A 12640-nucleotide genomic window follows, 5' to 3' on the forward strand; every position below is an offset into this window, starting at 1 on the left:
CAAGCATTATGTCACAGCTGTCTCTTAAATACACAACAATTGCAGACTGGATTTTCAGTGTTGTTTTTTAAAATTGCAACCCAGTTTTTTCTGAGTTACAAGCAGACTTTGGGCATGTAAATTCCTAAGTTAACCTAGTGTCTATTTAGGAGATGTATAGCAACTATAATAAACAGTCTCTAGAAGAGAGCATACCCTTCCTGTAATTTTTAGGTGGAGGGGGTCATTTCAGCTTCCATTGTCCTTTGTGCTGCATTTAGGATGGGAATCCATAATGGATAAATAATGGTTTTACTTTACTTTCATGCTGTGTGATTTCAGCTCCTTAGGCTGATTCTGAAAGGATTGCAATTGCAGCTTGAACACATGTTTGAATGGAACTGGCTGGAGTTCAATTAGTTTGGAAGAGGGGGGGATTTGGGGGAGAGGATGAGAATACACTTCTATTGTACCTACCTTCCCCCTACTTCCCCCCAAGCCTTTCTCTAGCCACTGTTTTCCTTTGCTTTCTGAAGTAGTGAGGCTCCACCCCCCCTCACTGCCCAAAGTTAAATCTGCACAATAATGAACCATATAAGGGAGGGATGACATCATCAGTGAGTGGTCCCAAGCTGTTTTGCACAACATTCACCTTTCATTGTTCTGATGACATGGCTGGAATGTGATGGCTAATTCCCTGTAGAGCAGGGGCTAAGCAGGGCCTGCAGACTAGCAAACTCTTGCAAAGAGAGGCAGGGAGGGGGAATCGAAAGTGCTCCTCATTAGGAGAAGGTAAGAAAACCACACTCTGCTGTTTTGTTTGTTTCCAAAATGTTGCTTCTTGTGTATGCACATTTTTCAGTACTTGCGCTAATGGATTTGCTTGGCAAGAAGACTCTGCTAAGAGCCTGTTGCATGTAACAGGGAAGTACAGACATGTGCTTCGTTACAGCGGCAAATTAACTGCAGCTTTTAAAACTAGAACAGCTCGGATCTCCCTGTTGACTGACTTGGGGAGGGAAAGCTCTACCTTGCATCAAAACACAGCCTGACTTTCAAGGTATGGCATGTTCTGACCTTGTAAATAGAGAGATGCTATGAAACTGAATCTTTCCTTGGAGTTACTTTGTGGTTCGGTTTTCATTTCATTGTGCAGAAGACAATTCACAAGTTCTTAAGGGAAGGATAACCTAGACCAAATACAGCCTTGGCAGAGCTTTAAATCTTTTGCTTCACATTGGCATAGATCTTTTTTTGTTGAACTCTGTACTGATAATTGCTTATTATGTAACCAAGACATTGAATTGTTTGGTCCTATAAGCATTCTGTGTTGTGAGTACTCTTTAGGTTGTAATCCTGTGTTTACTTACCTCGGATTAGGGCCCACTGAGCTCAGTGGGTCTTACTTCTGAGTAGGCTTGTGCTGTTAATGTGATTGCTACAAAACAGTGTGTTGGGAAAGCCTTCAGGGCATTTGAAACAAGTGAGATATCCCACTGCTCTAAAACAGGGGGAATTTGTCTTGCACTGTATTCAACAAAAGCAGTTGGTGTTCATGCTGGATTAATCTTTAACTACTTTGTAAAATGATTTTCTAGTTCCAGTGAACTGGAATTGTTTATTTCTTTGGCATAATTTTTAATAGGGCAAATCCCAAGGCATGTTCTGAAATCACGTGGTGGCAGCCACCTTAAAAAGGTCAATAGCCTGGATCGGAGTCCACCTTGGAACCTCATTATTGCATCTTGAGTTTATTAATGGAAGAAAGGTGACATATAAGTAAAGGTAAAGGGACCCCTGACCGTTAAGTCCAGTCGTGGCCGACTCTGGGGTTGCAGCGCTCATCTCGCTTTAGTGGCTGAGGGAGCCAGTGTATAGCTTCCGGGTCATGTGGCCAGCATGACTAAGCCGCTTCTGGCGAATCAGAGCAGTGCACAGAAACGCTGTTCACCTTCCCGCCAGAGTGGTACCTATTTATCTACTTGCACTATGACGTGCTTTTGAACTCCTAGGTGGGCAGGAGCTGGGACCAAACAGCAGCTCATCCTGTCGCGGGGATTCAAAACGCCAACCTTCCAATCAGCAAGCCCTAGGCTCTGTGGTTTAGACTTTAACAAACAAGGTTATTTTCAATGCTACCTTCTTTATCTGACCAGTCAAAAAACCTGAGTGGTGAATTGGGCAGATCATGCTTGCTTACTGTGTGTGTGTGTGTGTGTGTGTGTGTGTGTGTGTGTATAGACACACACGTATGCACACACACACGTGATAGAGGTAGCATGTCGTACGTCACATGATGTCACATAAGCCATCTTAATCTTTACAGCAACTACATAAGTTAGAGCAATACAATTATTTCCATGTTATAGAGTACTGGGGGCTCAGGTTGAGGGCTAGCCTAAAACAGCATGCCTTAGCCTTGTTTTTGGGCTACAACTTCCATCAGCCCCAGCTAGAATAGCCAATGGCCAGAGAGGACGGCAGCTGAAGTTCATCATTATCTGGAGGGCCACAGGTTTCCCACCACTGCCATTTCTCATACTTATGTGCATTTCATTTACTTGCTGTGCAGTCTCAAACATGTCTCCTCAAAGGTCTCATGCATGTTAGAATGTGCATTTGTCATTGTATGGCTGCAGTCTATCCACACCAGGCTGCTTTCAGCTGGATGCGCAGCTCTGTCCACATTATGGTACAGATAGTCATGCAGACATTATCTTATTTAAAGCGTGACAATGGCTGGATCGGAGCACCTGAGTTCCCCCCTACATATGGTGTCAGAAATAAACTTGTTCACATAGCCATGTGTGCAGATCATGCAAGCCCTTGTTTTCTTGTGGAGCCCACATCCCAGATTGTGGTTTTTCAGGGAATCCACACTATCCTTGCGTGGGGAGAAGAAATGTACACCTTTGTAAAAACACAATGTGGGCCTGAACCTTTTCATAGATTATAAGCATATGAGCAAGGATTGTGAATTCCTATTTACGGTCGACTGCTTAAAAGCTCTTGAAGTAACAGATGATGTTGATGATGCACAGCTACTAAATATGATAGCTTTTGCACAGAAACAAGAGGCAACTAGGACACAACCAGGGTTTGTTGTGCATTTCACAATAAGCTGTTGAAATATATTTACATTCAGCAAGACAGCCCTTAAGAGCAAATGCTGGATAGCTCCCTGAGGAAGTTTACTAACTTTAAGGCTGGCTGAGTTGAGGGCCATCATGTTTTTCTTAAATGGAGAACTCTTCCATATGGGACAAGGTGAGGGCTGCATTATCACTCTGAAAGTTGTTGGAGGCTGTATTCCAGTAGTGAGCGGGCTAGATCCACCACAACCCCTCACAACAGATTCCCAAGAGGAAACTCTACTCAGTATTGAGCTTTCATTTTCTCTATTGACTTTTTGGGAAAAGAAAAGAGAGAGAAAAGTTTTAAAATTAATTAATTGATTGATTGATAAGACTGCTCTTCAATAGAACTGCCTTGTCTGGGGGGGGGGGGGAGCCAAAAAGAATTCTGTAATCCCAACAGAAGAATGCAAATAATGCCAAACCACAGCTGTATTGCAAGCTATGTCACATTGCTATTCAGTGCCTCCATCTTCAAAATCCAACTGCAGTCCCCAAACTTGCAGGCATTCAGTTGCAAAAATGCATGGATGGCTTTTTGCATATCTGCAGGAAATCCAATCTCTCTTTACACAGACACTTTCCCCTCTGCTTTCATCTCCTTGTAGCAGATAATTGCAGAGGAAAGAGCTGCAATTGTACACTTTTCACAACATCAGAGCCCTTTCTCCTCTCAGCTGTTCATTGGGGAGCAGCTGTTGCTGAGGAGGGGACCCAGAGGGTGGGTGCTTGTGCAGCTAGGAGTTCCTTACTTCATTGTAAGAAAATACATGCAGTCCAGAAGTAGATTATTTTGGGTTTTGCATGCTTAGCCTCCATGAAAGTGCTTTCCATGTCTGAAAATTCATAGTAACCTGAATTGTTTTGTGTAATCCTTAATAAGGGGACCGGCTGAACAGTTTCCTCAGTGATTCTTTAGGCAATAGTTTTACACATGCTTTAGATATGTGTCAATTATTATTATTTTTAAATCCATGACTGCTTGGTTTGTAGGTTGTAAAAGCAGAGTTATAAAAACATCTTATTACTTTCTGGAAATTTCTTTAAATATTTCTGGTAAGAGGAAACATGAAAATATTATGTGAACTTGAACTTTAAATAGCTTTATAGAGAAGTATTTGCTTCTACTCTAAATAGTAGTAAAGTTGGCTGTTTAAGGAGAAAACTTCATTGAATCTGGAATGTTCTAAAGCCTGCAGTGACGTACCCACGGATGGCAGTTAATACAAGTGGAACAGTAATAATAGCACTGGTTCTGTTCTCTTCCTGCAATAATATAGGTTTATACTAGTGAAAATATTGCTCTACGTTTGGGTTCTCCTTTTCAGAACCCTTATTCTTGACCAACTCAAAGCATGATAAAAGGAACTCAGATCTCTAGAGAAATATCGATCTATAGTTCATTTCAGAGAAGCGATAAACTCTGGGCTAATCTGGAAATTTCTGAATATTCCAAATTTAGTGTGACTCTTTTGGTTTTTTATATTCTTCTAATTAAATGACAAGGTCTGGCTAGTTGAGACTTTGAGCTTGAGATAACCTCTGAGTGTTAGAATTCCAGAAGCAAGGAACGCTTTGATCAAGCCAGGCTTACAAATATTTTAGTCTGAACCAGTAGTTGCTAGTAGGGTGGTGTTTGTCACCGGCCTTCTGAACACTGAGCATCCCTGGTGGTTCTTGAGAAAGGTTGCGTTCAGCATGGGGCAGGTGTGATGGCAGGAGTGCCAGATTTGCTTCACCACTGAGTTGCACCGCACTCTCTCTGTCTCAGGAACTAGCAGTGATGCTCAGTGTTTAGAAGGCAAGTGAGCAACGCTACACTCCCTGCCCCACTCCACTAACTGGTGCTGATCTCAGCTTACTACCTTCAGTGAAGGAGAGCATTCTACCTCCCTAGACAGTCTTTGCCACTGTCACAAGGTCACAATATGACCAAGGCACAAATAACTGGCCTATGTGGATTTGATACACTGACTTCTACTTTAAGCTATGCTCTCAGCCATTGAACAGCATTAGCAAGCCAGTGCAACATTATCCTGGGCCAGAGATGCCTGATGTGCCAATGTTGCATGTGAAATTGAAGACATCCTCCATGAATTTGCCTAACCCTCTTAAAACCCCGTTTAAGGTTGTTACTAATGGCACTTATTCTGCTTCTTCAAAATAATGATGTGCTTCCTGAACCTACTGCCAATCAACCCCATAGCATGTCTCTTGAGTCTCGGGTAGGAGAACAGATTGTGACAAACTACCTCAGGGAAGATGGGAGCAGGCCAAGGTGACAGAGTCTGTTTCTTAACCTCGGTCACTCCATGTCTATTAACAACTGATAATTCAGAAATTCTCAAAATGTGGCAGCATATAATATAAATATGCAGCAAGAACTATCAATATTGGGGTTCCCGTGACAGTTTACTGGGCATAAATTAAAGCTGGGGCACAATGGAAACGAAAACTATATTTTTATGAACAAACACTCAATGGAAGATAAAGCTTGATAGTTTCACTATTAAACAAGATTTTTTAAAAATCCCCAGCAAGAGAACTGCTTCTATGAAATCTTATTTCATCCCAGAATGGCTATCTGCTTTTACTCTGCCTGTAAAACACCCCTAGCCCCTTTGTAAGCCCCCCCCCTTCCCCTGAGGAAATTAATCAGGTTTATCCTTCCTGATAAACCCCCTTTGCACCATAAGCTGCTTCTGTTGCCATGCCCTTTCCTGCTGGTTAAACCGTCAAATTATCCCTTTACCATCCTCACTCTCTCCTGATTGGCCATTTCTCCTCCCTGCCATGATTGGCTAAGGGTCGCCAGGACGGATAACACAATGGTTTGTCAGCTGCACAAGCATCTCTAAATGTGTTCTTCCTAGTTCAAGGATGGGGAACGTCCATGAGATGGCCCTTCAGATGATGTTGAACTCAGGCTCCCATCAGCCCCAGCCTACATGACCAGTAGTAGTGACAGATAATGGGAGTTGTAGTCCAGCAACCCCTGGGAGCCACAGGTTCCCATTCCTGTTCTAATCATGCATACTTTTATAAATCTCTGTGATGTTCCCTCTTAGCACACACTCTCTGAAGCTCCATGTTCTTGAGCCTTTCCAGGGAAACTGTTCCAAGCTTTTGACCATTGTAGTTTCTTTTCTGTGCCTTTTCCAGCTCTACGGCATTCTGTTTGGGTAACCAGAATTGCACACAGTATTCTAAATCTGGGCACAGATTTGTATAATGGGATTATACTTTCTCTGTTTCTTACAGCTGGGGGGCAGGGGGCAGGATGAGCTAAGCCTCTGTCCACTGTTCCTACTATGCTCATCAATGTGGAAAGAACATTTGGGGACTGAAATTCATTCTGTTGTAGCCAGCAAATATGACTTATAGTTATAGATGAAGTTTGGGGAACTGGCATATTAGAAATCTTTTATTTTAAAAAATTATTTAGTAAAGTATCTTTGAATTGATACACTGCAATAGTAAGAGTGAGATAATAATTTGTATTCTTTGGGTTTGAAGTTACTGATCCACGTTAGTGTCTGAACTGGAACTAAGCCAGAGTTTTCACTTATATATACACACAACTGCCTGCTAATGAACATGAACTCTAACCAAACCCAGTTTTTTTGTAGTTTAAGCCTTGGCTTTCAATACATAGAAGACCAGGCATCAGATGTGTAGTCATGTAATCATTGGTACAAGATGTCTCTAAAGAGGCAGAGAGGCATAGAAAATGTTTCAACTTTATAGTGATGGAAAAGGGTAAATGTAAACCTTTGGTCTGATCCATAAGAGATTTTATGTTCTAATGTTACCCAAGCTTTGGATAACATTAGAACAGAAGAGGATCCTGGTTGGACTAGACCAATGACTTACATATAGTACAGATAGATGCCATCTATAGGGAAGGTAGTACATGTTTCAATGACAGTATGTACATTCACCAGAAATTTTCTGGTGAAAAAAATCTGGTGGCTGGGGAAAGAGAGGATCAAAAGGAGAATTTCCTTCCTGCCCTTTCTTGTTAAAAGTTGTGCAACATTATGCACAACAGCTCCCAAGGAATGTACTTTTAAAAGAACCCTTAATGTACTCACCCCTTAAAGGAATAGCATGCTGCACATTTTGGCAATTTTGGGTGTACTCATATGTACAAGCACCTAGAGAAGGGATGGGGAACTTGTAGGGATGGGGAACCTATAGCCATCCAATTGTTGCTTGACTCCAACTCCCATCATCCCTGACCATTGGCCATGCTGCCTGGTGCTGATGGGAGTTGGAATCCAGCAACATCTGAAGCCCTACATGTACCCCCCCTTGCTTAGAGATATGCATAGTTTAGGTAGTAGGAATTATTATTGTGTTCTTTTTAAAAGAAGCTTATAACACTGTGTGTTTTCCCCTTCCTCAGACTAAAGAAGCTTCTTGAACAGGAAAAGATCTACCAAGCCCGAAAGGAAAAAGAGCATGCAAAAAGGCTCAACAAGCTAAGAGAAGAATTGGTCAAACTCAAGTCATTTGCACTCATGCTTGTGGATGAAAGACAGATGCACATTGAACAACTGGATCAGCAAACCCAGAAAATACAAGATCTAACTCAAAAACTAAGGGAAGAAGAAGAGAAACTTAAGATTCTGGGTACCAAAGGAAAAGAGGATGGGCAGAAGCTAATGAAGCTAGAGGCAGAACTTGAACACAAGACATCCTCCTTTTCCCAAGAGCATGAGGAGATGACTGCCAAACTGGCTAGCCAAGAGTCGCACAATAAACAGCTCAGGCTGAAACTGGCTGGTTTAACCCGGAGAATTGAGGAGCTGGAAGAAACCAACAAAAACCTTCAGAAGACTGAAGAAGAGCTTCGGGAACTGAGAGACAAAATAGCCAAAGGGGAATGCGGCAACTCCAGCTTGATGGCTGAGGTGGAAAACCTCCGCAAGCGGGTGCTTGAGATGGAAGGCAAAGACGAGGAGATCACAAAGACTGAATCTCAGTGTAAGGAGCTTAAAAAGAAACTACAAGAAGAGGAGCATCACAGCAAAGAACTGAGGCTTGAGGTGGAGAAACTGCAGAAGAGAATGTCTGAACTGGAAAGGTTGGAGGAGGCTTTCAACAAAAGCAAATCTGAATGCACTCACCTGCGTTTGAACCTGGAGAAAGAAAAGAACTTAACCAAAGACTTGATCAATGAGTTGGAAGTGGTGAAGACGCGAGTGAAGGATCTTGAGTCTTCAGAGAGTAAGTTGGAGAAAGCTGAATTAAACTTGAAAGATGACCTGACAAAGCTGAAGTCTTTTACTGTCATGCTGGTTGATGAGAGAAAGAGCATGGTGGATAAGATAAAGCAGGAAGAGAGAAAAGTTGAAAGCTTGAATAAGAACTTCAAGGTGGAGCAAGGCAAAGTTATGGAAGTGACTGAGAAACTAATAGATGAGAGCAAAAAACTGTTGAAGCTGAAATCTGAAATGGAGGAGAAAGTGTCCAGCTTGACAAAGGAAAGGGATGAGTTAATTGGCAAGCTGAAGAGCGAGGAAGAAAAGTCTGCTGAGCTGAACTGCAAAGTGGATCTGCTGAAGAAAAGGATTGATGGCATAGAGGAGGTAGAAAGGGAAATAGCCAGAGGCCGTGTTAAAAAAGGGACTGGGCTTTCTGGACAAGAGGACAACAAAATTAAAGAGCTAACAGTTGAAATTGAAAGACTGAAGAAGCGTCTCAAGCAATTGGAAGTTGTTGAAGGAGACTTGATGAAGACGGAGGATGAATATGATCAGCTGGAGCAAAAATTTAGGACTGAGCAGGATAAAGCTAACTGTCTTTCTCAGCAGCTGGAAGAAATGAAGCTCCAGATTGCAAAAAACAAAGCAATAGAGAAGGGAGAGGCTGTGACTCAGGAGGCAGAGCTGAGGCAAAGGTTTCGACTGGAAGAGGCAAAAAGCAGAGACTTAAAAGCAGAAGTGCAGGCTCTCAAAGAGAAAATTCATGAGCTGATGAACAAAGAAGACCAGCTTTCTCAGCTCCAAGTGGATTACTCAGTCCTTCAGCAAAGGTTTCTGGAAGAAGAAAATAAGAACAAAGCCATGGGCCAGGAGGTGCTGAATCTGACGAAAGAGCTTGAGCTGTCTAAACGCTACAGCCGTGCCCTGAGACCCAGTATGAATGGGAGAAGGATGGTAGATGTGCCTGTTACATCCACCGGAGTACAAACTGATGCAGTAAACAGCGAGACAGCAGAAGAGGAGACACCTGCTGTGTTCATAAGGAAATCCTTCCAGGAGGAGAACCACATTATGAGCAATCTTCGACAGGTTGGGCTCAAAAAGCCCAGCGAGAGGTCATCTGTGCTTGACAGATATCCTCCCGCGGCAAATGACCTTACCATGAGAAAATCCTGGATCCCATGGATGAAAAAAAGAGAAAATGGCTCTCAGGTGACTCCAGAAAAAGGAGCCAGAATACAAACCAGTCCAGAGCGTCCTGGGGAGGTTGTCCTTTCTCCGAAGCAAGGGCAGCCTCTCCACATTCGGGTAACTCCAGATCACGAGAACAGCACAGCTACTCTGGAGATTACTAGTCCAACAGCTGAAGATTTCTTCTCCAGCACCACCGTTATCCCAACCTTGGGGAATCAGAAACCACGGATTACCATCATTCCCTCTCCTAACGTCATGTCCCAAAAAGGAAAAGGGGGTGAGAGCCCAGCGGGCCCAGAGCGAGCCATGTCTCCTGTAACTATAACTACTTTCTCCAGAGAGAAATCTTCAGAGAGCCCAAAGTCTCCATTCATGGAAAGACCTGTATCACCAATTCAGATAATGACAGTGTCTACCTCGGCAGCACCTGCAGACATTACCATGTCTCCAGAATCGCAGGACATGACCATGGGGAGGGCTGTGTTTAGAGTGACGCCAGAAAAACAAACTGTCCCAACTCCCGTCCGAAAGTACAATGCCAACACGAACATTATAACGACCGAGGACAACAAAATTCACATCCACTTAGGGTCTCAGTTTAAACGCTCGCCTGGCACTTCTCAAGAAGGAGCAAGCCCTGTGATAACGGTCAGGCCTATGAATGTAGCAGCAGAGAAGGAGGTGATGACTGGGACTGTCCTCCGTTCCCCCAGGAATAACATATCCTCAAGGCCTGGAGCAAGCAAAGTGACAAGTACCATCACTATAACTCCAGTTACTACGTCATCCACACGAGGAACACAATCCATGGTAAGCAATAGGGAATCTTGTGGAATATGTTTGCATGCAATATGGTAGGGGGAAATATGATTTTTGAGAGTTGGGCTTGGATCTGAGAGATCTGGGCTCATCCTCAACTTGGCTTAGGAATTTGGTGGCCTGACTCAAGATGACATGGAAAACCGCTGTTGCTTTTTTTTATGAATGGCTGCAGCAAATCTTGACGTCACTCTCCTCCTTCACCTCCTCTTTTTCATGCCAGAGGGAGAGATTAGAAGTACCTTTGTTGAGTGTTTTGGGCAGGGTTGGAGAATCTTTCTCCTCCCTAAGGGCCAAATTCCCTTTGGGAAAAGTCATGGGGGCACAAGCTCCCAAAGAATGGGGTGGGGAAAGGGATGTCTTAGGGCAGGCATCCCCAAACTCAGCCCTCCGGCTGTTTTGGGACTACAATTCTCATCATCCCTGATCACTGGTCCTGTTAGCTAGGGATGATGGGAGTTGTAGTCCCAAAACAGCTGGAGGGCTGAATTTGGGGATACCTGTCTTAGAACCCCAACTGTTTATGAGAACTGATGGCCCAGAGATTTCCTATGCTTGCTTTTTAGGGCATAGCACTTAGCATAAAGTAAAGGTAAAGGGGACCCCTGACCATTAGGTCCAGTCATGACCGACTCTGGGGTTGCGGTGCTCATCTTGCTTTATTGGCCGAGGGAGCCGGCGTTTGTCTGCAGACAGCTTCCGGGTCATGTGGCCAGCATGACTAAGCCGCTTCTGGCGAACCAGAGCAGCGCACGGAAACGCTGTTCACCTTCCCGCCGGAGCGGTACCTATTTATCTACTTGCACTTTGACGTGCATTCGAACTGCTAGGTGGGCAGGAGCAGGGACCGAGCAACGGGAGCTCACCCCGTCGTGGGGATTCAACTGCCGACCTTCTGATCGGCAAGTCCTAGGCTCTGGAGTTTAACCCACAGCGCTACCCGCGTCCCTATAGCACTTAGCATATATCCCTTTAAAACTCTAATCTTCACACACACACACCCTGTTGCCTATTTTGAGACTCCTTGGGAAACATCTGGGAGAGGAGGAGCCATAGAAAGGGTGGATGGCAGGGACCTTCAGTCCTGGCAACTGCTCTGTAGGGACAAGGGTTGCTGAGTTGTATGCCATTTCCTTGAATAAAGAGTTAACACTCTGGCAACTTACTCTGCTTCTTCATGCTGACGTGCATCTGACTCCAGCCCTGGCAGTGGGTGGTGAGTCCACTTGTTTCTTCCTGTCCTTTGAGCACTGAGATACTAGGAGGATTATAAAAAGACTGGGGCAAATTTTTACTTTATATGAAAGAAAACTGTAAACAGTTGAAAACGCTTGTAGGTTTGAGTTGAAATGTTTGGCAATGGGAAATTAAGGAGCTGATTTACATATAAGAAGGTGATTGCTAAAAGATTGATATAGGGTAAAAAAGTGGATATAGGTATGCAAAGAAATTGGTAATGGTGTGTGGAAGTCTGTCAGAGGGAGGGAAGGAAGTTGATGCTTTATTTAAGCAATGCTTTAAGTTATGGATTTTAATTTTTTTTATATGTAATGAAATATAGAAAACTTAATAAAAATTATATATTTTTTTTTTAAAAAAGAGATACTAGGAGGATTACTGTTCTCTCCTTTTCCTCACAGAAGGCATCTCAGATGACACCGGGGGCACAAACAGGAAACTTGACCAAAATCTGTCTTTATTCCACTGCTATGTTTTTTCTTCCTTGTCTTGCAGACGGGACAGGATGGGTTATCCCAGAGACCTACACCCACCCGAATCCCTGTATCTAAAGGTATGAAAGCCGGGAAGCCAGTAGTGACAGCCCCAGGATCAGGAAATCAGACCAAATTCGAGCCTCGAGCCGAGACTCAGTCTATGAAAATAGAACTGAAGAAGTCTTCAGCCAGTAGCTCTGCCTCCCTTGGTGGGGGGAAGGGCTGAGGGCAGTGGCTAAGGGGGTATGTTCTGCAGGTTTTACTGCTACCATGGAAATAAGCCCCCTGTCCTGTTTAGTTGTTAGTGTTTGCACATACTAATTAAGTCTGCTGAAGCTGTCACTTCTACTAATGCATGCATGTCTTACCTATTGAATGTAATAATCCCCTCTTCCTTTCCTCTCTGCTGAGTAAAAAAAGAAACCCCTCTTTCTTTTTTAAAAAATGGTCTAGTTCAGCAAGTTTTAAAATGGGGCTGCTGTTTAGATTTACCTCTTTCAAGCAGCTGACCTTATTTTGCTGCACATTATCATCTTAGTCAGTAGTTTGCCAGTAAAGTTGAGCACTTTACTGCTGCTCCTTTCCAAAG

The 12640-nt window shown here is 43.5% G+C and overlaps 1 protein-coding gene across 7 annotated transcripts in view; it reads left to right on the top strand.

Annotated features, from left to right (window-relative positions):
- Nucleotides 1–12640, top strand: part of FILIP1 (filamin A interacting protein 1) — an 89433-nt gene that overhangs the window by 67861 nt on the left and 8932 nt on the right. For 4 of the 7 annotated variants that reach the window (XM_028722794.2, XM_028722799.2, XM_028722798.2 and 1 more), the window contains 2 exons: nt 7522–10327; nt 12071–12294. In XM_028722794.2, the coding sequence (XP_028578627.2) occupies nt 7522–10327; nt 12071–12277 (3013 nt within the window). In that variant the 3' untranslated portion in view covers nt 12278–12294. Of the gene's footprint in view, nt 1–629; nt 772–7521; nt 10328–11976; nt 12295–12640 lie in introns of those variants that run through there. The other 3 variants (XM_028722802.2, XM_077926214.1, XM_028722801.2) reach the window with 3 other exon arrangements.

The sequence above is a fragment of the Podarcis muralis genome, chromosome 3 (genome assembly GCF_964188315.1).
Source record: "Podarcis muralis chromosome 3, rPodMur119.hap1.1, whole genome shotgun sequence".
Classification (NCBI taxonomy): Eukaryota; Metazoa; Chordata; class Lepidosauria; order Squamata; family Lacertidae; genus Podarcis; species Podarcis muralis.